This window comes from Mastigoproctus giganteus, chromosome 8, assembly GCF_048544385.1.
Source record: "Mastigoproctus giganteus isolate SK-2022 chromosome 8, ASM4854438v1, whole genome shotgun sequence".
Taxonomy (NCBI): domain Eukaryota; kingdom Metazoa; phylum Arthropoda; class Arachnida; order Uropygi; family Thelyphonidae; genus Mastigoproctus; species Mastigoproctus giganteus.
Window position 1 is genome coordinate 87,819,210 of NC_143582.1, and position 25,981 is coordinate 87,845,190.

The 25,981-nt window shown below is 38.3% G+C and overlaps 1 protein-coding gene across 3 annotated transcripts in view; it reads right to left on the reverse strand.

The window, feature by feature from the left end:
• The window catches only part of LOC150081700 (uncharacterized), a 222,580-nt gene that overhangs the window by 61,608 nt on the left and 134,991 nt on the right, over nt 1–25,981 (reverse strand). For all 3 annotated transcript variants that reach the window (XM_090378816.1, XM_090378814.1, XM_090378815.1), the window contains exons 6-7: nt 16,152–16,284; nt 13,729–13,911 (exon numbers count right to left, since the gene is read on the reverse strand). In XM_090378816.1, the coding sequence (XP_090234942.1) occupies nt 13,729–13,911; nt 16,152–16,284 (316 nt within the window). The remainder of the gene's footprint in view (nt 1–13,728; nt 13,912–16,151; nt 16,285–25,981) is intronic.

The window sequence follows — 25,981 nt, forward strand, 5'->3', positions numbered from 1 at the left end:
CACGGGATTTGTCCTAACTAACTACTAGACGATTACATGAAAGCCAGGTTTCTCCGGATGCAAATATTAGTGTAACTCTTGCAAAGAACATTTATTCCTAACTGACACATCACACCATAACTGAGAATTGTTGGAACCCTAGCAAGTTTATACTACAACGGAGAAAAGACCTGCGCAACAACGTCTTCTCATAGATTGTCGAACACGTTCGAAAATTCTGTGTTCCCAATGAAAAACTACGATTCGTTCAGTTTTTAAAGTTAAAATAATTATTTAGCAAGAAATTACTGCGTGTATTAAAACCATAGCAGTTCAGATCTGCGAACAATCCGTTCTTTTGTGGCCGCCTTATGGTTGATTGAGAAGTCCTATCGCGTTGATAACGTGGACTCTGTATGTAATCCTCTCCAAATCTTGATTGTTATTTTATTTTATGCTTAATTTGCACTTTATTTAATTTTAATTATTATTCTTCTTTCTACTATTTCTTGCAGTTTTGTTTTGCCTTTAGCTGCTATTTTTATTTTATTTTCATTATTTTGGTAAATTAATGATATGATGCGTTTTGACTATATCATTGAATGGATCGTGGTGTTTGTGGTTTGCATTTCTGTTTTTTTCATATGCGTACACAATCTACTGTAAAATTCCTCTGGTCATCTGTGTACGGGATCATAATGTAGCTAATTTAAATTAATAAAGAACATTATTATTATTATCTTCTTTCTTCTCCTTATGATTTTTTTTTTTACCATCCCCGCGAAGGGAGAACTGATACCGGTGAATGAGGTGGTTATGTCCGGTTATTATTATTATTATTGACGTTGATCACTGTCCGTAAAACCTGCCTTCTGCGGACGGATGTAATCTGGAAGTGAAGACGTGTTCTTCGTGCTGAATAAGAAAAAAAATTGTATTTTCTCTAGTCTGTTTGCCTGTTTTGCGGACGAAAAGCTCTGGTTTTCGGGAGTGGGAACTTTGTTATCCTCGCCTGAGACCGAATAACTCAGCCACGGAGTGCAAAAAAAAAAAAAAAAAAAAAAACCCATAAAGTTCCTTACATCATCATCATTAACCATTGTGCTACCATAAAGACCTCTCATTGTGAATAAAAAGAAGGAATTCTGTTTCTGGCTGCAGTACGATTGGACCGTCTGAGTGGAACGTTTTGGGACATGTTAATTTCGGTAGCCGAAGACGGCCTATCTGGCAAGGTTGCTAGTTTTTGAAGAGCCTATTAGTTTTATTGTGCTGAGAGGGCGCTGTGCAAAAGCTGCTTCTGAACACATACATGTATGAAATCATTGTTAATCAGTTACAACCCCTCCTTGTGCTTCTACGACTTAAGTCTCCACAACCTTATGTCGATCTCTGGAAAGTGTTGTAATTTCAAAGTTTCAATAATGTCCTGTTTCAATAGAACGTAGAGCAGAATCCGAGTTGATAACTTTAGTTGCACATCTCTTTTGTGTTTGCTGATCCTTTATAACAACTTCCTTTGACTCTGCTCTACATAAACACCTTCGCAAATCTCACGTGATAATGTGATACACAGGAAGTTTAATTTCGCCTTCGGGGAAGATTTGAGAGGTTGCCGAATGTTCCTGGAAGCAGAGAAATGGAATCTTGTATTGATCTTTTGCTTTCTGGCTAACCAGATGATCTTATCACTAATCCGGAATGGATGCGATAGTGATATGAAGCGTGTTTTGGTAACTAGGTTATCAGAGTTATCAATGTTATCTTACCACAACTGAGGGAATACTCTCTTCACATCACGATCCCATTTCAGGTTGCATTATTTAAAAATTTTCCTCGTGCGTGGGGCGTGGATTGGTAGCGTGTGCCACCAATCCAATTTTATTTATCTAGGATCCGCAAATTTATAAATGCGACTTGTCTATATGAACCTTTTTCATTGATTTTAGTTCCTGAACTCATGAAGGCATGGCCTGCAAACACCCTGTACTGTATATGAGTCTTGGCCTTCCTCTGTTGAAAGATCAGCTCTTCCCACCCACAACTGTCCTCATCAGACTCGTGGTGCGCGTGTGTGTGTGTGTGTGTGTGTATCCAATTATTCCATCTCCAGTAATTTTCTGCTGTCCCTTCAGTAGCCTGCTAATAGTACTATATCTGAAATGCCTCCAAGCTTCTCTTCTCCACGATTTCCACAGCCCTGGTCTCGCATCCATATAATGCTATTCTCCATACATAACTATTTATAAATTTCTTTCTTGTGTGTAAATTTATCTTGTTTGATGTAAGAGTTTCTTTTTCTCAAAAGAACCTTGTTTAACATGGTTTATTCTGTTCATATTTTCACCATTACTTTTTTACTATCTTTTGTTACCTTCCTTCCCAGGCAAGACACAGAACACATTGTACATAGTGCCTAGGGTCTAGCAGCACCGGTAGTTCCGAACAACTCCCCAAGGTACAGAACACTGTTGTTGCTCCGGCCATTTAGCCGCGTGGTTCCTGGTGAGACCCGCCGTTGCCCGCCCATCACCACCTGGAGGTAGCCCGGGCGTAGAGTGTAGATAAAGTCCCTGGCTGGGATGATCCTTGAGCGTTGCCTGAGCTTGCCAGGAAGGGGCTTCTAAAATAAATAAAAAAAATTGAAAGTTTATTTAATTTTTTTTATTGAAAAGGAGTGCACAGATAATAGTTCGAGTATTAGAGAAAAAGGTTAAAATAAAGAAGATGGATGATTGGGAGGCTTCCACCAGGAAAACGAAGGTTAAAGTGGGCAGCCTTGTGGAAGGCGCCTATCCTTCACTGGGCAAGTTTTTTTGGTGTAGGGGCCACTAGGCGAAAGGTTTAGATGGGAGGTAGGAGGGAAACAGGTATTGAAGGGGTGTAAAGTCATAGTATAGTGTGTAGTGTGTTTAGGGTCTAACGGCATCAGGAGTTCCCCCATCTCCGCGTAGTAAACATTGTGGTGTGATACAGAACACTGTAGAGGCCAGAGGTTTAAAAGTGTATGGATATTGTGGCGTGTAATGTTTTGTACCATTGTTCATCTGCCCTTTTAGCCGTTGGGGCCCCTAATGGGGGCCCACCGTTGCACACACTATACCTCGTGGAGGCAGACCAGGCAAGTAAAGTCATATGTATGTATGTATTTGTGTAGGGCGGCACCTGGAACGCTAGTTCATCTCTGATACATGATTCTGTAAAAATGGCCAGAAATGAACTGTCTGTTTGGCTACAAGGAATCAGCAGGTCGGAAACGCGCCACCAACACCACGGGAAGTTAGATCAGAGGCTACCAGCTAGCAGCAGCAGAAGAGAGGGACGCCAACAGCCCAACAAAGTTCGAGCCAAAGACTCTAACCAAAAATTGTAGGGGAAAAAAAGTAGGTAAACAAATGATACTTTGAGGTTTTCAAAATAAAAGTAAAAAAAACAAGTAATTAAATTTTAAAAATTAACATAAATATCAAAAATTAAAGGTTATATACAAGATAAAAGAAAATAATTAAAGATAATAATCCCCAAACAAAAAAAAAAAAAACCCTAGGCCAGTACCATTTAACCGACAAAACCTTACACAAACATTTTAACACAGAAGCAGGCACACGACTTATAAACAGCTTAGGTTAACTGTGACATCCAATAAGTCCTACAATCATCAGTAACCCCAGGGGCTCATATCTGGTGAGTATGGGCTTGGCAAACCAGGGTCCTGAACTGGATATCATCATCCTTCTCTTTCTTGGTGATTCCCTTCTCTCTCTCTCTCTCAGGCAGGGTAATTCAAAAAATATTTTTGGCTGGTGCAGCATAAACGTCAGGCTTCCTTGCATCATATGGCTAATAATAATAAGTAGCAAAGTCACAGTCAGTTAACAGCCAGCCGAGCAATTTCAGGAGCAGAGCACAGGAATTTTCGATTTTCGTCGTTAAATTGAGTGTAGGACACTTGTAGAGTTGCAAAAAAAAAAAAAAAAAAAAAACACAGCACAAGTCCAAAATTGTAGATCTTGTTGAGAAATGGACGTCATTGTAGTGAAGGTGAAGAGTCTTGAGCTGAATTTTAAACATTGCAGAAAGAATTGCAAGCCTTTTATTGAAGGCTGCCTTAGCAAAATCCTGAAGGGCGCGGTAACTGGTGGCTTTGATACAAAATTAGGTTCCAATTCTGATGAAAAGTTGGGAATTGCATTCTGCATACTGAAAATTCATTGTATGAGGGACAAGAGTACAACACGTGCTGCCAATCTTCCACACCGCCGCAATGACAGAGTTCCGTAAGAGACAAGCGAAAATTTAAACAGTTTCTGATTTAATGATCCGTGTCCTGATAACAAATAGGAGGTAAACAAGTCAAGACTAAATCAGACTGTGGATTTTTTATCCATAAGAGGGTCACTTCAGTAAAAAAACTTACGTGTTACACTGCCCAGTGTTGTGCTGTCCCACCTACTCTGCCACAAGTTGATCAACTCTTGCCAAATTCTTTGTCGTTCAGCTTTAACATCGACTTGAATGTTAATAGAAATTTCAAGGATCTGAGTGGGAATCTGATGTTTCAGGCGATAACATAAGACTTAAAACTACATAGAGATCGAGTGGGAATATCTCAGCTAAAACCTGCAAAGCAGGTGTTGAAACCGTTCGACAAATCTTCAAAATGCAAAGTAACATTGTACGCTGGATTGACATCAGTTTTGATTGAAATTGTACAGTCCGCACCCTATGGAACCAAGCGCCAGCAGCATAGGGAGAAACACAGAGTTATAGTAAATTCTTAAAGATCTTCTAGAAAGACCCCTCTCAGTTCTAGAAACTCGGACAAGAGCGCCTGTGAAATTTCTTATCTTAATTCGCAGATTGGATAAATGGGGGAGAAAATTTAACCTGCTGTCAATAGTTATTTCCAAAAGTGTACTTTCCGTTACTAGAGGTATTTGTATATTGATTATTTAATTCTTGGTGGTCGGCGAACGTTCAATTTAGAGCCAAGGACCATAATTTTTGTCTTGGTAGGACTAATTTTTAACTTATTTTCAACTGCCCATTGTTGAAGATCAGATAAAACTTTCTCAGGATATTTCAATTGAAGATCTTGAATTGCCACTAACAAGGACAGTTAGTCCTTGTGAATATGCAAAGGACTGTCAAATCATTCGCATATGCAATGATCTTCACGTTGTCAAAGGTTCGGGTAATCCAACCTTGCAAAACAAAGTTCCAGAAAAGTGGTCCCAAAATGGAACATTGAGGACGCCCTCGAAAGACCTGACACAAAATTTGTCTGTACTTAGATCTGACGGTGATAAATCTGTTAGAGAAATAGCTCTTAATTAGAAGATAAAGTTGCTGGGAACATTCGGCATGACGTAAACGTTCGAGTGCACTTTTCCACCAAAGGGAATCAAAAGCACCCCGAAGTCAATAAAGATAGCAAGAGTATACGTGAAAGTGGAGTGTTCAACAGAAGAAATGAAGTCAATAAGGGCGTCCTCGCAGAACCTTCCAGGAGTGAATCCGTATTGATTAGGCGCAATTAGTCCCCGTTACAATAACAAGTTGTTTAATCGCAGGGTAATTAAACGTTCTAATAGCTTACCAAGTTTAGCCAATAAGGCTACAGACCGATAAGACCACTGTTCCTGAGTGTGCTTGTCTTATTTCCTAATCAGCTTGATAAGGGCAGTCTTCAACAGATCTGGGAAAGTTCCAGCATCTAAACATTTAATGAAAAGTGGTAGAAATATACTGGGCTTAATCTTGGCGAGACGGACAATAAAGGTACGCTCCAGCATGTCCATTCCTGGGCGTTTCTTAACTTTCACTTGCTTGACCGCTGTGTCCAACTCGATGGCACTAAAAGGCTCAGTCTTAATTGAAGAAACATACAGAGTATTGGCAGAATGAATATTAATGTGAAAATCAGAATCAAAGTGCACATTGTCCTGTAGAAAAGATTATCTAGAATAATGTTTACAGAATCCATCCAGTTAATGGTCTCTAAACCATTGTATCCGATCGATCCATACACTTCTTTTGTAAATAATTTATTTCTTACAATTTTATAAAGTAGCCCCCCATGGGTCTGCATTACCAGAGAGTTGTGCACAAATGTTTCCTTCTTTCTGGTAGCAATCGCCTTCGCATAACGTTTCTTGAGACCAGGGTAACAATTATAAAAGGTGCGAACATCAGCCTGAGACAAATGACGATTACGCTGGCATGTGCATCGAGTGAGGTGGACCTGTTTCCGAAGCGAGATAATTCTGACGACCACCAGGAACAAGTTCTGGAACTGACACGTTTTTTCCTTGATGATTTATTTGATGCATTCATCAGAATTTTTTGAATCTGTGTTGCAGCTTCAGTCACAGACATAGCGTCAAAATGAGAGTTAGTCCGTTTGGAGAAATCAGCATTTACAGAATATTCAAATATATCCAAATTAATATTATTAATTGAGAAGCGAACGAAATCAGGCACACAGATACTCGAAACTGAGGGACGAGAAGGTATGGAGACCGAGGAAGAAATTGCCCAATGGTCACTAATTGTCCATTTAGGCTGTACAGTCCAATCGTTGATAGCTAGATTACAGAAGGAATTTGAGAAAGTGATATCAATGTTTGATTCGCCGGAGAAGCTGGAGAATCTAGTAAACTGTTAAGGTCTGTTAAAAATCTTCATGTTATTATTAATAATAAATTCTTCCAGTAATTGTCCTCGAGCATCAGAGCATGCACTGATGCTCGAGCAAAACTTAGAGTTGGCGTTTACATCCGCTCAAATAAGGACATTATGAGGACCCTGAAAATTCAATGTGGGTTCTAGATAATTTAACGAATTATTTAAATCTTCAGATGGAGGGCAGTATATTGAGATGATGTAAAATGTCATGATATAATATGTAACAAGGATACAAGTTGCGTAAAGACATAGGGCCAGGGCACATATGTGAGGGAGGAGATCGCATTGTAGACCTACAGTACTTCTCGTTTCTAATTCCACATTGGTCAGGCCGCGCCAGCTGAAGCAGTGTCAGCAGATCCCACATCATGCCTCATACGAGGGGGGGGGGACATGATGTCAGCAAGGCAGGGGTTTCCTGAAGGATGCCCTAAAGCTGATACTGAAGGGACCATCTAGGCCAAAGAATGATCCACGATCTTATCGACCTATTGCCCTCCTCCCTGGATTAGGAAAGGTGTTTGAAAGGATGCTGGCTAGACGGATTACTGACTAAATATGGTTTTACTCCAGGTGGTGGAACAGAAGATGCGCTTCGGGCGTTGCGAAACTATATATTAGGCACGAACAGTAAGTATGTCCTTGGAATCTTTATTGACTTTGAGGGAGCTTTTGACTCCATTCAATGGAGCAGCGTTCTTATGATGTTGAGACGCAGGCTCTTCAACTAAGATCTTTAGGGTGGTAAAGGACTACTTCACTCACCGTACAGTGACTGTTAAGTCGTTGGTTGATTCTATTGTACGAGAGGTGACCAGGGGATGCCCACAAGGATCAGTTTTTGGACCACTAATGTGGAACCTAGTTTTGGAGGACTGGTTGCGTAGGGACCTCCAGCATACAGAGATGGTGGCATATGCCGATGATCTTGTGTTGCTTAGTAACTGATGTAGGTTACATAAACTGACTGTATCCGGAACCAAAACAAGGACAATGGTCTTTTAGGATCAATTTTCGAGTAGAAGACCCCCCGGTTGTTAGAATGAATGGGTCCAGCCTAAAATCGGCAAGGCAATTAAAATATCTAGGCATTAGGTTTCTTTGACTTTCAACTCACATGTTACTTATCTATCAGAAAAGGTGAGGAAATTTATTGGGATGATTACTCGAATCACTAAAGTTGGCTGGGGAATAAAAGGTAAGGCGCTGAACTTGCTATATGATGTATTTATCCCCCTGGTAACTTATGGTGTATCAATTTGGTTTTAACGTGTAAGTGGAAAAGTATTTACTAGAGAGCTCAGTTCCATTCAAAGAGTAATGCTTCTTAGGATGTGCATGGCATGCAGAACTCTGTCGACCCCAGCTTTGCAGATTGTGACTGGAAAATTGCCTATTGATCTGCATTTGTTGTATTGTGCATTGGCTCTTCATCCGCCGTGGCATTCCCTGTTCTTTTGTGAATATACAGGTGGGCATTTCGGCAGATCCCCGGAAGGAAAGGACAAGAATCTGAGATGCTTTGGTAAAAGTCTGGCAAGAGCGTTGGAGTGTTTGTGATAAAGGGCAGATAACACAAAATTTTTTACCAGATTTAAGAAATGCAGCCTCGATAAAATTCAAATGGTTTGCCCCAAACTTACAAACCATGTTCTTATTAGCTGGTCATGGTTCGATTAATGCAAAGTTTCATGATTTAGGAATTAGTGAAAGATCTAGTTGCCATTGTGGCGAAAGAGAATCAGGGGAACATATTATGTACAACTGTGAGGAGTACTGCGATCTACGAATTGAATTGGTATCGCGAGTTACTAATATCAATCTTATGGCAGAAGGCTGCGAGAAAATTCTAGTTGATAAACAGAGAACTTCTTGGCTTTCCAAGCCTTTGCAACTGCAATATTTCTTAGGCGGAAGACTCTTCTGCATCTGGAAGCCTTGGATTTGTAATGCGGTATGGTGTATGCCGAATTCTGTGAATCGTGGAGGCTTGAGTTTGCTATATCCACTGCAACTCCAGCTCCTTGTGCTCAATTATCTAAACTTCTGTGAAATCGTGGAGGCTTGAGTCTGCTATATCCACTGCAACTCCAGCTCCTTGCGCTGGCATTTCTGTTCTCGGCAGCACCTGGCGCTGGAATTTCTGCTCTCGTCAGCTCCTGGCGCTGGTATTTCTCTTCTCGGCAGCTCCTAGCGCTGCTGGCTTTCCAACAGACTGTGAATAGATGCAGATCTTTCAATGAAGTTTGGACTTTGTCTGAAATTTAATTATATGTATATTTTATTTTTTATGTAATTTGATTATTTTTCAATTTGTTCATATCAATCTTTTTGGTATTGGCAGGTTTTTTTCCCCTCCCTGTACTTCGGCAAACAGGAGAGGGAGTATATATAAAAGTACTGCTAAATTATGTGTAACTGACAGCGGGGTTGCCATTGGTTGGCTGGGACCGCTTTAAGTAATAAATATCAAAATGATAGGTTGCTCCCACTGCAGTCTAATCGGGAGGGGGGCCTGTCAGAAAACATACACTCTACTGTAAGTGTACTCAACCCATCTGCACACTTGCCATACTTACACGTACACAAGTACATACATTTTTTTATGATTAAAGAGGCCTGTGCGCTCTGGATTCATTATTATTGTGAGACACAGAGCGAAACGGAAGACAGAATAATGACAAAATTATACTGATTGTAAAACACACATATATTAAATAGTAATTAAATATTTAATATTAATTATATTAAATATTATTCTGTCTTCCGTTTCGCTCTGTGTCACACAATAATCCACAATAATACATTTTTTAAAAAAAATTATGACATATTCTTAGGAGGCAGGCTAATTAATAGTTCATTACAATATGTTCTTTCAGACATTTGCCATCTTGCATTCATCATCATGCAACTAGATTGGACATAGTTGCCACCTAAATATGAATAACTACAAAGACAATCACGTTTTTTTTATGGTAACAATCACAAATTCAGTCACCGCATAGTTTACACAGGTGACTTGGCATTCACACACATTTATACAACTTACCTGCAAAATGGAAATATATATATATATAAGGTGATTCACTACCAGTGCGACAGACTTGCAGGAGGTGTAGGGGGCACAAAGAAGAATCGGAATCACATAGCATTGCAGGGTCCGAAATGCCTTCGTCATGGGGTAGAGGACGTTGAACGGGAGGTCGCGTGAACAGCGATAACGCTGGAAGTCAGCATTTGCGAACCGGTTCCCGAGGCAGTAGGATGGACGAGTATTCAAACGTTGAACTGGCCGACATGCACGTCGCGTATGGAGCTGCGGACTGTAACGGACGCGCCGCTCTGCGCTTGTATCAGGAACTTTTCCCGCACAGGCGTGCTCCTCATCATACGATTTTCGCACGTGTGCACAGAAGGTTACGTGAGACTGGTTGTTTCACGAGAGGTACCATGAATCAAGAGCGAACGACGAGGACGCCAGACAATGAGGAGAATGTCCTACGTCTTGCAGAAGGCAATCCGAGTACGAGTACTCGAGCGATAGGCCAACGATTGAGTACTTCCCAATCCACTGTATGAAGGATACTGTCAACAAACCAAATGAGTTCATACCATCTGCAACGCGTCCAATCATTGGAGCCTGCGGATTATCCACTCTGGAGGACTTTTGCTACTTGGTTTCTTCAACAGAAACGGTTCGCAAATGCTGACTTCCAGCGGGATCGCTGTTCACGCGCCCTCCCGTTCAACGTTCTCTACTGCATGACGAAGGCATTTCGGACCTTGCAATGCTATGTTATTCCGATTCGTCTTTGTGTCCCCTACACCTCCTGCAAGTTTGTTGCACTGGTAGTTGTTGTTGTTGATATGGGCGTTTAATGGCGCATAAGCTACTATGGCTATAATGCGCCTACACACTGGTAGTGAATCACCCTGTATATTACACCACATATGAATGTGCATACACTTTTTTGTGTTGCAGGTTAAGTGGACATATTTCTCACCCAGTACAAATATACAATTATACATACATTCATATATACACATGCAGTCGAGTAATCTTTTACTCATTTTATTTTACTCATATACATAGAAAGGGGAACAATAACGTTTATACATTCTTGCATGCATTTTCGTACATTTGGATATTCACTCACACTGGAATTTAGAAACACATTGGGGGAAGTTCTCTAAATCATCAGGCAACCTTACTTGTACAAGCCTATCAATCATATCCAGCAACGTAGATGCAACCGAGAGCTCCAACCAAGCATAGACTGTTGTCATACACATAGATGTCATACACACTTACTCCCTTTCATACAATTATGTAAACACATATAAGGGAGTTATCATTGTTGATACATACCTCAGCATATATTTTCACATATACAAGCTCTCTATCACGTACATCAATGCCAACGTGAGTGAGAGCTCTAAACATACAGTTACTCTTACAACCCAATCCCATAGCCAAGTTCAATGAAATTCAGTTAGGGCAGCAACGTCCATTCCTAGACCCAAAAACATGCAGGCATTCACATAACTATATCTACATACACCCATGCAAACACAGCGATTGTTAAACGCAAAACTGACAGTTCAGCCTTACAACCGATAGGCTGACCTGTAAAGCTCAGTCTAATGGCTGTTTGTACGTCGCCAAGCTAGAATTCATGTTTGTTTATTACGATGTCTCTCAAACTTTAGTAACCTAAAGATCCCTTTTTAGTTGGAGAAAAATTTTCCGAGAGTCCCCAAGCTTAACAAAAATCCCTTGCTATAAATTCTTTCAGTTTTAAATAAGTATAAAAATTTTGGAACATTATTCGCCTTTGGAGTATCTCCATAGACCTTTGCCCAATGAGTACGCAGAGACTATAGCTTCGGAATTGTTTGTCTCTTATTTTAGTACAAATTATAAGTAGGGGGAAAAGCCTGATGTATGTAAATTTGTATTATGTAGCAAACTATATTTTCTACGACGTAAGTGCATCGATCTCACGGAGGTAGTTCATGAAGAGTTGCCTTGGTATTGCGCTATGTGCTTTAAACAAAATGCGCTGCTCCAATCGAGAAGTACATATTGCTGTTAAACAAAACAAAAAATAAAAATGATTCCCCGTATAGAGGTTTCTGCTCATTATGAAATTTTCGTTTCAATTACCTGCTAGGTTCTCAAAAGTAGTGAAGGCTAGATCAGAGGGAAAGAAGAAGAATGAAAGTATGAGGATAAAAACAGCTGTTGAAAAGAAGGGGATCCACACTACATGAACCTCTCAAGCTAAATATCTCAGCTTGGCTAACAGATTTCAACTTAGGGTTTTTGCTCGTTTTTTTAATTAATGTAAAAGATCTCACTTTGCTTCAGAAGGATCTCAAGTAGTATGTGAGCAGAAGAAAAATAAAGTAAAGAAGAATGAAAGAGTAAAAGTAGAAAAGGGACTTTTCGGGATTCGATTAAGAAAGGAAGCTATACAGAAAGGACGGAAAGTAAGCTATTTTATAAACTCCACCAAGTTCCTTTAAAACTCTGGGCTCAATGAGCTGTTTTTTTTTTTTTTTTTTGAATATTCGTGGGTGGGAAAGTTGGCAATCGTAAGTGACTGATCTGTCGGTCGACCCAATGATGAGAAATATTCACAATATGTGAGATTCTCGATGGTTTAGAGGTTAAAAGCCCAACGAATTTAAGAAAAAATGGGGGGAGGGGGATATAATTGCGCGTGTAGGATGAAGACTTAATCTATGTAGCATTGATTTTCATTTTATAGGTCTCTCGTTACACGTGGCCTTTGCTCTGAGTTATTGAGCTTTAGTATAAATTTTAATCTTGTTTCGACACATCACATACACAATCATACGCCCGCTCCTACAAACATGCACACACGCAAAGTAGTGAGTCATAGTAAGCAACGAGTTATAGATAGTTTAAAGCTAGCGATGCCATATCCTACTTTGACAGAGTATCCTCATTTGACGTAGTGCAGTTAGATTTATTTGAAGAAGCCGCCTACTCCAAGCTCCCACACTGAAGTGAGCAAGTGGTATTATCTTTCCTTTATTTCCCTTGTTTTAAAACTTACGCTCCTTAATAATGGCAGAAAACCTGTAAAAACGCTATTATAACAGCTGTTTATACTTTATTGTTATAGATATAGTATGAACCAGAGGTACAATACAGTTCACGAAAGAATTTTTAAAATAAATAGTAGTCAAATAAGACACCTTAAAGGCAAAATATGGAACTACAAGCATGAAATATAAGCATGTACCCCGAGTGTCATAGTTGCAAGCTTTGAGATCATTTCTAGAAGTTTTAAACAGTAAAAAGTTCTTATTTTCATTTATTCGCAAATAAATATTATTTTAAGCTTAAGTGCTGTAGTTTAGTTTGTTCTTCCCCCACCCCCGAGGTGATTTTCATTCTGCTGTTCATCATGAAATATTTTGGTTTGAAACGTATCCACTAAAAAGAAAAATTGACGTCGAAGTCAACTTTTCTTTTCAATAACAAGTCAATCATTCATATGCAATATTTTCCGTTTGTAGTTCGAGACGACCGCCTAAGGTCGGAGTTCATAAGATAGAGACACAATAACATTAACGTATTTAGTAGTCAGTGGGTTTGAATCACAACCACTCAAAGCATGCGTACTTCCGTATCCTTACAGTTAATTGACTATGCCAGTAAAGAATATTTTGTTGGACCTTTGGAACTTTATGAATTATTGACTTTTTATTTTAGTATGCACCTTAATGGTTTGCTGTTTTACTATCGGCTATGAAAATCTAAACTTTCCTGTCACAATATTACTGAAAAACAAAATACACTACAAATTAACTTATAAAATCACTTAAAGATTTAAGAAAATGAAAAGTTATTACTTAATTTTATGTACTGTATTTCACGTTCATTGCAGTTACCTTTTATTTAAAATGTTATTAATTTACATTTTATTAATTTAAATACATTTTGGTGCGTCCATATATTAATAACAATGTATTGTTTTCTAATTCTGTTATGTATTTAAAAAAATTAAACAAAACAAATAAAACTACCTTCGTGAATCCATTTCTCAGACCTCTTGACCCTCTTAAAGAACATGTTGGCTCCACGTGATTTACGATTGGTATCGGCAATTAGAGAATCCGCAATTTTTCTACAGAGTTCCACTTGTTCTTCTACTGTAGGATAAATAGCATTTGGCTCCTCATAGAAACTCGAAGAGGAAAACATCTTCTCTGTTGATAAAAACAAATTCCAAATTAGAATCACTCTCAAATTAGAGAAATGTGCACAGGCATACACATAGACTAAAGTATTAACATTTTTTTCTAGTACAAATTGTTTAACTCCTGCTCTAATAACAGGCTACGTAATTCGCATCCTGGATTTCATCAACGAGAAATAGATGTGATGCGTGAGAGAGAGAGAGAGAGAGACCATGGAAAATGCTAACCTTATTGTAATATCTATTAAAGCCATTTGTGAATAACTATCGGCACTGTCACCAAGGTTCATCAATATCTGGGAGGTCGGGCGTATTTTGTGGTGCACACGGTTTTTCACCATGTTGAAAAATTCTTACTGCATGTGGTAGGCTGTTTTTCACTCGGCCTTCCACATGCCGTATACCAAATAAAGTTGGTTACAGCCAGTGGCCAAACTACTGTCAGGTTGTTTCACTACTGGCTATAAACTCTTGGTCCGTCATCGCTGGAGGAGGAGAAGAATTGATGGTATGGTATGGTTGCTAAAAAGCACGGGGGTTCGGAATATACCGAGGAGAATACAGTATGCAATTAAGGCCGAAGGTGAGGCGACACGTTATAAAATATATTTTATCAATAAACTATTCATTGAAACATGCAGATGTCCGGTTACTTTTGACGGTATAATGCAGGACCAGCAAATCTTTTGGGAGCGCGTGCCAAAATCGCTGATAGGTTTATGAAAAAGAAATTGTTGTGTGCCCGTAAGTTTATTTTATTTAACCGCTAGGTGAAAAAAAAAAAAAAGATAGCAGTGTACGCCGCATGTGAAGAAATCTTGAGCGCCATAGCTGGTACTAATATAGTGTATCTGTCCAACCCCGTTGTTGAATTGTGAGTATGTTCGCAGAGGTGTATTGCTAAAAAAAAAAATAGTACCGGAACGCTCATTCTCCAGAAGACTATATGATAACATCCACATTGACTATACAGTAACTGAATCAGACTTTAGACTCACGGTTCATAGAACAACCAGTTCTAGCGTTCAGCTCATGGCGAATCAAAATGCAGCAAAATCACGCATTACAGTATATCTCATACTTTAGTAAGAAATGTTGAAGTTTTATTGCGAAATTTATATTTTTGTTTTTAAATAAATTTTTAAAGAAATCTATTAATTTTAAAGATTACTATTAATATATATTTTAGTAGCAATGGGTAAAATAGATATTTCTCCCTCCCCTTTGATTATGCCATTGTTTCATAATATTAGGTGTATAAATTTAATGATTTCCTATTATGACATTTAGAAAAAAGTACCGGAACGTCGTTCCGGCCCGAATACACCACTGTATGTTCGTTCGACCAATTTGTTTTTGCGGTCAAATTTCTGTTACATTTTCTATGACAACGTCAAGAAATGGCATGAGATCTCTGACTGAAGATAATACATGAAATTCATGCATTGTACTCACCCAAATTTGCTTATATTAATATTTTTCTCTTAAAAAAATTGATGATTGAATTTCTTTTATTGATCGATAATAATTAATAATATTTAATTATAACTTATATCTTTAATAAATACTTATCTTTAACCCGGTAATAAAATATTTTTGAAAATTCGATTGTATTCAAAGCTATTTTAGAAAGTGCTGGGTACTAAGAATGTAGTTAATGTAAACTTAACTGGGCATCACCACTTCACGTTCAAGGTAACTGCCATTTTACTCTACAATTAAAAATGACGACAGTTTATCTCAGTTCAAATACTTGGCCTTTTAACTGTACCAACTACATAATTCACTTTTCTTATTTATTATTATTTTTTTTAATCTCAATTATGACCTCGCACAATTTAGTTGGACACTTTAACTGATCATGTATGGCCGCCAACGTGTCTCCAAGTCAGATTTCTACTAGTTACAAGGTGTGTCGCTAGGCCAAAGAAAAGTTTGAGAAACACTGCAGTGCAGCATTAACTTTTACCTTCTGAGTACTCTTAGGAAAGATTGTACTCGTATTTGTACATGATCTCGCTGTTTCGCAAAGCTCAAATACTAGTGAAATCACATATTAATAGGCTTACAACTTAATACAAAGTCATCAGAAGCAGATATCGCGTGTTTTTTTTTGTTTTTTTTCTATTATTTTTTATTCTTATTTTCTGAGTTTTGAGTCGAAAGCAGAGTGTCATTGAACTTTCAGAGCTATATTCAGGATTCTTTCGGAATAATGTCTCTTAAAACTGGCAGCTAATTAATACTCACTTTTTCTTGTAAGTGGAGTAATCTCAAATTCCATATCGTCAGATGGAGGTTTGTAGATTTTTGGATTTAAGTGTTGCTGACCATCCTTACGCGAGTCAGTGGATTGAACACCCATCCCGACGGAAGGCTGAGTCTAAAAAGAAAACAACAGGAATAAATGCACCGATAAGCACACATGGATAAAAAAAAAACAAAAAAACATTAATGACAACAATAACTGTTGAATTCACCCTGAATTACTCAATATACTGTACTTAAATTGCTAAATGAGTGATTTTTTTAAAGGCAATATTTATCGATTTCATAATTTCACCACACTAATGGATATAATTATTTCTTTCATACTATGTTTTAAATGTTAAAAAAAAATCGAGTTAATGTGACAGTCAAACCTGAAATGTCTGCTAGCTTATAATGTTAAAGCCATTGTGCTTTGCAGTTAAAAAGTCTTTTTAGAACTCTTTGTACAACAGGTTTTGTTATTAGCTAGGTAGGACTCTGCATATCTCATTAAATCTGTCCTACTGACGATTTCCTTGACAGTTATCCTCGCAGCTAACACATTGGTCAAATCCCGGTCTTTTCACACCACGTGGAAAAGGCCTGGGTTCCAGTCCCGGATAGAACTAAGGAACTTTTGGAGCATTTTGTTGTGGAGTTAGTGTCTGAAGAGCTGTAACGTTTCTTTTTCAACTCCGAAAACTCGACGTGTTTTTTTTTTCACCTGCAAAGTAGACAACATTGCCACAAATACACTAATGACTTTAGTTGTCTTTTCATAAAATTAAATCAATTAACTGAACCAAACCTTGTCAGGAGTGTAAGATACAAACTTAACTTTAAAAGTACTGTATATCCTACAGGTAATAACTTCCCTGCAAATAATAACTTCGATTAGATTTGTAATTTTAGCTAATTGGTTTCCAACATAATCAAAATAGGAGATGTTTAAAATAACGCTATTAAGATATATACACTCCGCCTAAAAGTTTGGAATCACAGCGTATGACAACAGTTTTCGTTTCTTTCTTTTTTTTTTTTTTGAAATCGGATATTAAGAATTTTATGAATTTTTTTATTATGCATTGAAAAATTTACGGTAAAAACATTAAAATGATTAATATTAAGTATACTTACGTAGTGTAACGGCTTCGTTTATATTTTATCTCATATTGTGGCTACCTTCACAACGAGATACCAGATATTGCACTACTTCAAATAAATAACGCCTCGCTAGTAGAGAAGGCTACTGTTATTTATTCTCGGTGGGCACCACCACCCAGACGCGTTTCGGAGCTTGTTGGCTCACTCATCAGTGGGCGGGCAGGTACCTCGGTAATGCAGACATGCCATCACGGTTGCGAAGTTAATTCAATATGAGATGCCAAATGGTGAAGAAAATGATAATATTTTGAAGACTAAATGCTCAAGGCATAATACGTTATGGGTTGAAATTAACTATATAATATCGGTGTAAATACACCATAGTTTGCATAAAAGTTTAACTACATACGTAGTGTAAGTATAGTAAATATGGTTAATATTAAGTACAGTATACTTAATATTAACTATACTGATTTTTCATCAAAATATCGTCCAAGAGATTTTCTGAATGTCTTACACAGATGTGGTATTCTGGTACTGTACTTAATTTTATTTCATAACATAAAATTATAAAATTATAATTTTATGACTTACATTGTTCCAAGCGACCTGCAAGGTTCCCACAAATTTTGTGAAGGTGGACAGACATCACGGACTTGACGTCTAGATGATCCCATAAAAGCTTTATTGGATTTAAGTTAGGCGATTGGGATGGCTACACTATAATTTGAAATACCCCTCCTGTTGTTTAGTTGTAGAATGCCCATGCATGGCTTAGAGCAGCTGTGCTTCGAGTCATCATGATTCCATCATGATTGTCTTGTTGTAATATAAAATTTCCTCCGCAAAGTCCAGAGAATGTTGCATTATGTTCAAGAAAGTTTTTATAGCCTTTCTTAAAATAACTTTAATTCTGCAGATGTCACCCACTTCAGAAAAATAAAAGCAACCACAATCATGATGGAACCACCACAATGCTTGGCTGTAAGCACTAAACAATGTGGCACCATTTTTTTTTTTTTTTTCTCTCAGTTGATTGTCTCACATAAACTCTACGCTTGGATTCAGCCGTCCACAGTACATTTTTCTACTCTTCAATTGGACAATGTTGATGGCTCTTAGCCCAAGTCAGCCGTTTCTTTTGATTTTTCTGGTTTTAATAAGTTTTCGGACCGCTGCGCTATCATGAGGTCCTTGTTTCAGACGAAGTTTTACAGTGAACGTAGACGTGGGAGTTTCTCTGTTCCTATTGAACTCAGCTCGGATTTCAGGTGCATTAAGTAATCAATTGCGTTTAGAAATCAGTGTTTTGGTCTTCTCTTGTGCTTCCGTTGTTGTTTACCGTCGTCATGATCGCGTTTTGTCCTTTAAGCTGCCAGTCTCCTTGAATCGTCAAATATTAGTTAGTGCTCCTTTAAATGAAACACCTAGTTTTTTTCCAGTACTTCTCATAGAATAACTTTCTTTCTACAGAGTTTTAATAGCACTTCTTTTTTCAACACACTTCTTATTTCTTGCCATGTTTATCACGAATCACACAAAACTTCACCAACCAATCTTTCTGAATGACGGGTGTTCGATTTTATAAATTCTAGCTCTTACTCCTAAATTTATATTATTGCAAAACGCTCTAGAGTCATCTACAATCTTCTATAATACTGAAACAATACTCCAACTTTCTAGAATTTTCTAGAATCACCTACGAAGTCTACTATATCTTTCTTCTTACGGAGTCTTCTACATCTTTCTGGAATATTAACGAATATATTTTAGAAATTTCTGAAATATTATGTAAGTTTTTTTGATTTTTATACATAATAGAAAATACTTTAATAAAATTTAGTAAACCAGATGATGGTATTTTAATAAAAACTTTGAAAATTAAGGAAAATGAAAAAGTGATTCCAAATTTTAGGTGAGAGTGTACCTAAGTGGAATTATATTATTCAGCCAAAACTTGCTACAATATCCAAGCTGCTTTCTTGTTTAAATCACGTAGAGGGATGCAGAAGTATACCCACAGCATTTTCATCCCAAAATTCATTATCAGCTATTTTCAGAACTGGGAAGTCAGTCAGAGAATCTGGACTTGCACCTTTTTGGTAAAAATGAAAATAGGAAGGATTTGGCTATCCTATTGAACCTACCTCACAGAGAAATATTTGTAAATTTCGTGGAATATTAAAATAGCACCTCCCCGGGTTTGTCGATCTCTTCGCATCCCCCTCCCAAGACACCACCAGGATCCGCAAACCGCTAGGGAATAACGTTCAGCGGGTTGCCCCTAACTTGCAAATACATTAATCTTCCTGTACTTGCTACATTGTAAACTCCTCTGGCCATATCTGTCAGTACTGAAGTGAAAACAGAAAATTATTATTTTTTTTTATGCAGTTGAATTTATTTTATTGAATATGTTATACTTTAATCCTAAAGAGTACTTAAATCTGAGATTTGCCTCTTTGTAGAAATATCCAAAAAATTTAAGAGTCAATTTTTGAAAGGAAATATCATCAAAACTTTCACTATGGTGGAATTTTGAAATGCACAAACAGGTGATGTTTACAAAACGAACTATTAAACTATTTTTTTCTTTCTCTTTTTAACCTTACTACCTTACAGACTTCAGATTTCAAAACGGCGGTTGACAAGTCTACAAAAGTAAACGACAGCAAGTTATTTATAGCCCAGCTCCAATGATTTGCTACTGCACGGAGTCCGGTAATTTATTAACAACCCACGCTGACAGACGAAATGGCGCATGATAACACATAAGAGGTTTCGTGTGCATAATTGCACTTAACAGCTGTCATTAGATGGGGAAACAGTGACCAGACGCAAGCAATCCATTTTTGCATCAATTAAGTATCTTAAATTCAGTAAAAAAATATTAAGAGCTGCTCTTCTCACCGTGCAGTTTTGTAGAAAAAAAAGGGAAAAAAAATTAAGACTTTGTCGTTTTTGCACACCTGATGTGGTAAATGGTACCAGTGCCGTGTAGAGGCAGGTTGCGATGGATGTAAGGTACTCGAGCCCCTAACATGGAAAGCATTTCTTAAATGGTATAACACAGCTATAACATAAGAAAGGCCCTCGAAACTAGCCATTCATCCGGCCCCTTCAACGGATACTGTTGCATGGTTCTGATAAATAATAGTTGTAATAGTCAAACAGGGAATCCTATAAATGTAAAACGAGCGAAACTACAAATTGGCCGATAATTATATGAAGAAAATACTGTATATTCATTCTGTTATCAGTTGTTATGGACATAATAACATACAGTATTACTACTGAACGGTCTTTAGTACCACCATGCTATTTATCACTCTCAATATGGGGAAAACATTCCTAGTCTCGACAGAATGTATTACAATTGCATGCATCACTGATGCTCAATATGCACGATTCACTCTAGTGCAGGGATCGGCAACCTGCGGCTCTTTGAACATGTAACTGCGGCTATTTAACCTTTAGCCACATGTACGACAAGCAACATATTCCTGTGAGCAAATATTTTCGAGCATAAACTATATTTAAAATAAATGAAGAAACCGTCTGAACAATGCGAGTCTCTCAGCATATTTAAAGATGAAAATTACAGCATACTCGCCTGATGTTGAGAGACTCGCTCAAGAAGTTCAGCAGCAAAAGTCACATTAATTCGTACCTGATTTGATGTTTGTTATACTTTTTCAGTATTAATAAATACTATTTCAAATAATATATATATTTTAAATAAAACACCTTCCCACTCTATTCCATTTCTTATAAATCTCCTCCTTCTCCCCTCATCCCAGCTGGAGCTGAGGTGCGGTTCTTCGGATTCCTTTTTTTTTTTATTTTTTAATTAGATTAAAAATGGCTCTTCACTCAAACAAGGTTGACGACTCCTGCTCTAGTGTATACAGATGGATCTAACTAGTCATGTTGGTGTGGCTGCAGTTTTTCCCAATTTCACTGTAGCTAAGAATCTTCCAATTGCAGAACTCTGACCAAATTAAATAAAAATAGGTGGAGCATCACCTTTTGCTGGATCTCTGGACATATCGGTATTCTGTGAAACGAGAGTGCAAAAACTGCAGCAACACTATAGATCCTTCTTTCAATGTACCATTCTCAGATTACAAGTTTATTATTAAACAGCGATCAGCAAAAAAATGGCAACAAATCTGAGAAAACCAACAAGAAATTATTTCGTATTAAGAAAGACCTGAAAGCATGGAAATCCAGAATCAGAGATAAAGAAAAGAATCAGTTGTACTGCCTAGACTACGGATAGCTCACATCCACCTAAGTCATCTGCATCTACACCGATCATCTAGAATGTTCAAACTGTAATACACAGCTTACAATTCAACATCTACTTATACATTGAGTGGACAGAAATCATGGAATACCTATCTAGTAACGGGTAGGTCCACCTTTCGCCCGGATAAGAGCAGTCACATAGCGAGGCATGGAGTCCACTAGTTCACGAAAGCGTTCCACAGGTATTTCCATCCATGCTTGCTATACCGCTGTCCATAATTCCATCGCATTCCTCGGTGGAGGATCCAAAGTGCGAACGGACCTTTCCACAGCATCCCAAAGATGCTCCACAGTGTTCACATCCGGTGAACGGAGAGGCCATTCCATGGTGCTAAAATCAGTGGAATGTTCTTCGAACCATGTTCTAGTCACCATGGCTCTGTGAGGTCCATTGTCCAGCTGAAGACTCCATTGCTCTTGTGGGGGGGGGGGATAATATAAGGTTACTATTTTATTATTATATTATATCTCACAGAAGATTCTGAGGATCATGAGGGTGATTTCTTTTGTTTCCCCTTAATCAATTGCCAGGATTCTCTCACCCAATTTGTTGGAGAGCAAACTCTTAACTAAGCAAGCAAGGCGTGTGTTACTTAGAATAACAGGACTCAAAGTGAAAATAAAACATGAATTTTATTACATACACATATACAACATAATATACAACTTAACTAGATAGCATATGATCATAATATACAAAGCTGACTCGGAGATACCTTGCATATATTATTCTTATTACTGTTTCCCTTCACTAGTTATTCTGATTTGACAATTAAATGAAAACACATGATTCATTCTTCTTGTCTTATTCCCCAATTAACTCCTAACACTTGTACATTTACTATATCTATTTCCTTTACTCCTAGATACAATACTGTTTCATATATTAATAATCAAATATGCTACATTCATCATTCAGCTCTGTGTTCTCACCACACTGTTACAATATACTTGTAGACCAATCTTCAGTATCCTAAAGTCCCTACTTGTTACTAATCATTCAGCTAAACTACTTGTACACAAATTTCCATAAATTAAAACACTGTGTTCAGCTTTACTCATATCCCTTATTTATATATCATTTAAAGCATATTCAGCATCTTTCTTTAAACCCTTTTACTTCCCTTCTCCTTACACTTATACACTAATCCCTTTTTACCATAATAAACACTGTTAGTATATCTACCTCAGAGATAATTTATCTTTTCACTAACAGTCCTTCTTGTTAACTTAGTGTACTTAATATATCGCTCACCTCTTCTATCTTTTTCTCTTCTTCTCCAGGGAGGCTTCAGGCTTCCATCTTAGGCTCTCCAGGCTATCATCTAAGGCTTTCCTTCATCTGCTTTCTCCTGAATCTGCTTCAGATAAATTTCCGGAACTTTTAACTGCTTAAGTCTGACATCCTTCATCTCCTGCTTGGAATACACAACTCCTCCTTTACTACGGATCACACAGATGTATCTTTCTCCAAGAGGTTGTTACCTTTCCTGATTCACTTAACCATCTTTAATAACTTTTTGCTTATCATCCTTAACCTTCCCATTACCTTTCTACTCTTAACTATTTTTTTCCCTTACTGTCTAGGGCCCTTTTTGCACTCCCTACATTTCTGCACTACCCGACTTTTTTTTCACTTTCTCTCTCCACGTTCACTCTTTTAGCCCCACTCTTGTCTTTTTGTCACACTGACCACCCCCAACTTTTCTCTTTCGTTTGAATCTCCTCCCATAGGACTCTCCACCAATCCCAAGAATTCACCTAATTGTCCTCTCCTTTCTATTCGTTTAAAAAATTCCATGACCCTTTTGCCCCGTGTGCAAATCAAAACCTTTGTCCCGTAATGTAATTTTCTTGTCTAGTTCTCAGGGCAGCACAAACCTTTCAAGTCTTCCGTCGTCTCCCAGGATAGCCATTTTCGTGTTTTCACATATGCGAAAATGTTGCCACTTACCAAAAAGCCACCACAGTGACCTGGTCTTTTCCGATCCTAACGATAGTCCATCGGGACTTAGGTCCAGCTGCCGCATAGATCAAACGTTTCTTAATCATCTGCATTTCACTCACTCATTGTTCTGTTTCCATAACCCTTTCCCGCTTGTTCACTAATGACCACTGCTTCCCTGATATGGGGCGGCTGTTTTTGTTTACTCACAGTTCACCCCTTTTCCCACGCATTTACCTTTATATGTTACTTTCTCTTCCATTTGAGTGATATTCAATTTGCACATCTATAATCGCTTATTTTTAAATTTAGTATTCTTCCCATATGTGCTTCTCTTAAATGTCAAAAATTCCTTTCCATATCAAAGAATAATTTATTCCCAAATCACAAAAATTTCTCATAAACTCTAACTCTCCATATTTGTAAGATTCACTTCTTACACCCTGTAAGTGCATGATGACCATGAAGAGATGCAGATGGTCTGCAAGGATGGATACATAACCTGGTTCGTTCATAGATGCGTCTAGAAGTACCAGAGGTCCCAACGTGTGCCAGTTGAACACGCCCCAGACCATTACCGACCGTTCGCCTGCCTGAACAGTTCTTTGTTGACATGACGGGTGCATATCGTCGTGCGGTTCCCGCCAGATACGCACCCTCCCGTCCGCTCGAAATAACTAGAAACTGGACTCTTTTAGAGTCCCATTTCTAGTTATCTCGGTTTAGAGACCAGGAGACCCGTATCCAATCATCCAAGGTCCAGTGCCGATGTTCTTTCACCCAGTTGACGCGCTGAGTCCTGTGTCGTGGTGTTAGCAATGGGACTCTGCTGGGTCGGCGGCTTCCATAACCTATTGCGGATAATGATCACCTGATGGTCTTGGTGGAGACGTTTCTGGCACCTCCCTCGTTGAAGTCGGCGGTGGCTTGTTCCACTGTCGCTCTCCGGTTGGCTGAAACAATGCAAGACAGACGTCAACGGCCCCCTTTCATCCACCACCTTTCACCCCCCACAGTGCTGCCCACGATGAGATGTTATTGGGGAAATGGCGTGTTCCCGATACACTATTGATACATTCGAACGGGGATATTGCAACTTCTGTACCACCTCCGCGATAGAGTGACCCATGTGTCAGGCACCGCTATCATCCCTCTTTGAAAGTCGGTTAACTCACGACGTTTATCCATACTGACATCGAATTACCGTCTACGGGAATGCAGTGTACCTGTATACTTTCCAAGCGGTAGATTCATCCACTAGTGAGAGGGGTGACAGCGTGTCAGCGTCGCATTGCCCAGGAACCAGGTATTCCATGAATTCTGTCATTTCAGTGTAGATTGTCCCATACACAGAGACAAAGAGGCTACCTCTGGCGTGTTTTCCACCACAAGTACGCCTCTCACGTTAGTCTGACTGTAGGGCGATACACAGAAAGTAGCCAAAATATTTGCCTATCTAAAACAAATTCGATATTATAACACGCTTTAAATATTAACCAAAACATGTCAGGAAACTATGTTTCTTTTCACTACAGTTTAGGCGCATTATGGCCTATAAACTGATGTGTTGGTGTGCATGGGTTGATTATTTCATTCTCGGAGTTGTCCTATCTTATTTTTAATCTTCGTCGCTGAGATGTTCCGGCGCGATCTCCTTTTCGGAATAATCTCCTTCGAAGCATATACATTTGCGCCATCGATGAACCAACTCATAGAGGAACTCCCGGCCGGAAGCCATTTCTTGACAAGTCTTTTGAGAGTGAGCCTGTGCGACTTGAAAACTGCAGTTTTCGTGATTTGTATCCGTACACCTCTGGCATTTCTCTCACAGTGTCTGTAGCACTCATACCACGTCGAACACAATAGCGGACGAAACGTTGCTGTCTTCAAATCGTTCATTAGGCTGCTCACAAAACAGTTTGCACTTACAACGCACAGGTAACTTAAGGACACTTTGCAACTACTAGACAAAACATTAGAATTTGAAACTGTGTCATTGTATTTTGGATATACGTACATTCTCCTATTATCCACCGGCAGTTTGCCGAAACTAGAATGATTGTACGGTAACACTGCTATTTCAGCAAATTAAATGATCAATCTGCGTATATATTGATGTATTTTTGTTAATAATATATTTTTATGCCAACGGTAAATGAAATATTTACGAGATTGAAAGTATTTTGAATTTGATTGAATGAAATTATTCAAAACAATCCCTCAAAGAACGGTAACAGATATACTCATTCGGAGGTCCTTGGTGAGCGAATGATCATTTGGAATGCCCATAGCTAAAGAATAATCGTTACTGACTACTAATCATTCGAATTATACGAGTATAATGGAGTGATTTTCTATAAGCGAATGATTTGCAATAATCGAATAAATTGATTTTAACCTCTCGACCTACCTCATCATTACTACTACTAATTATTCGAATTATATCGGTATAATCGAATGAATCGATTAT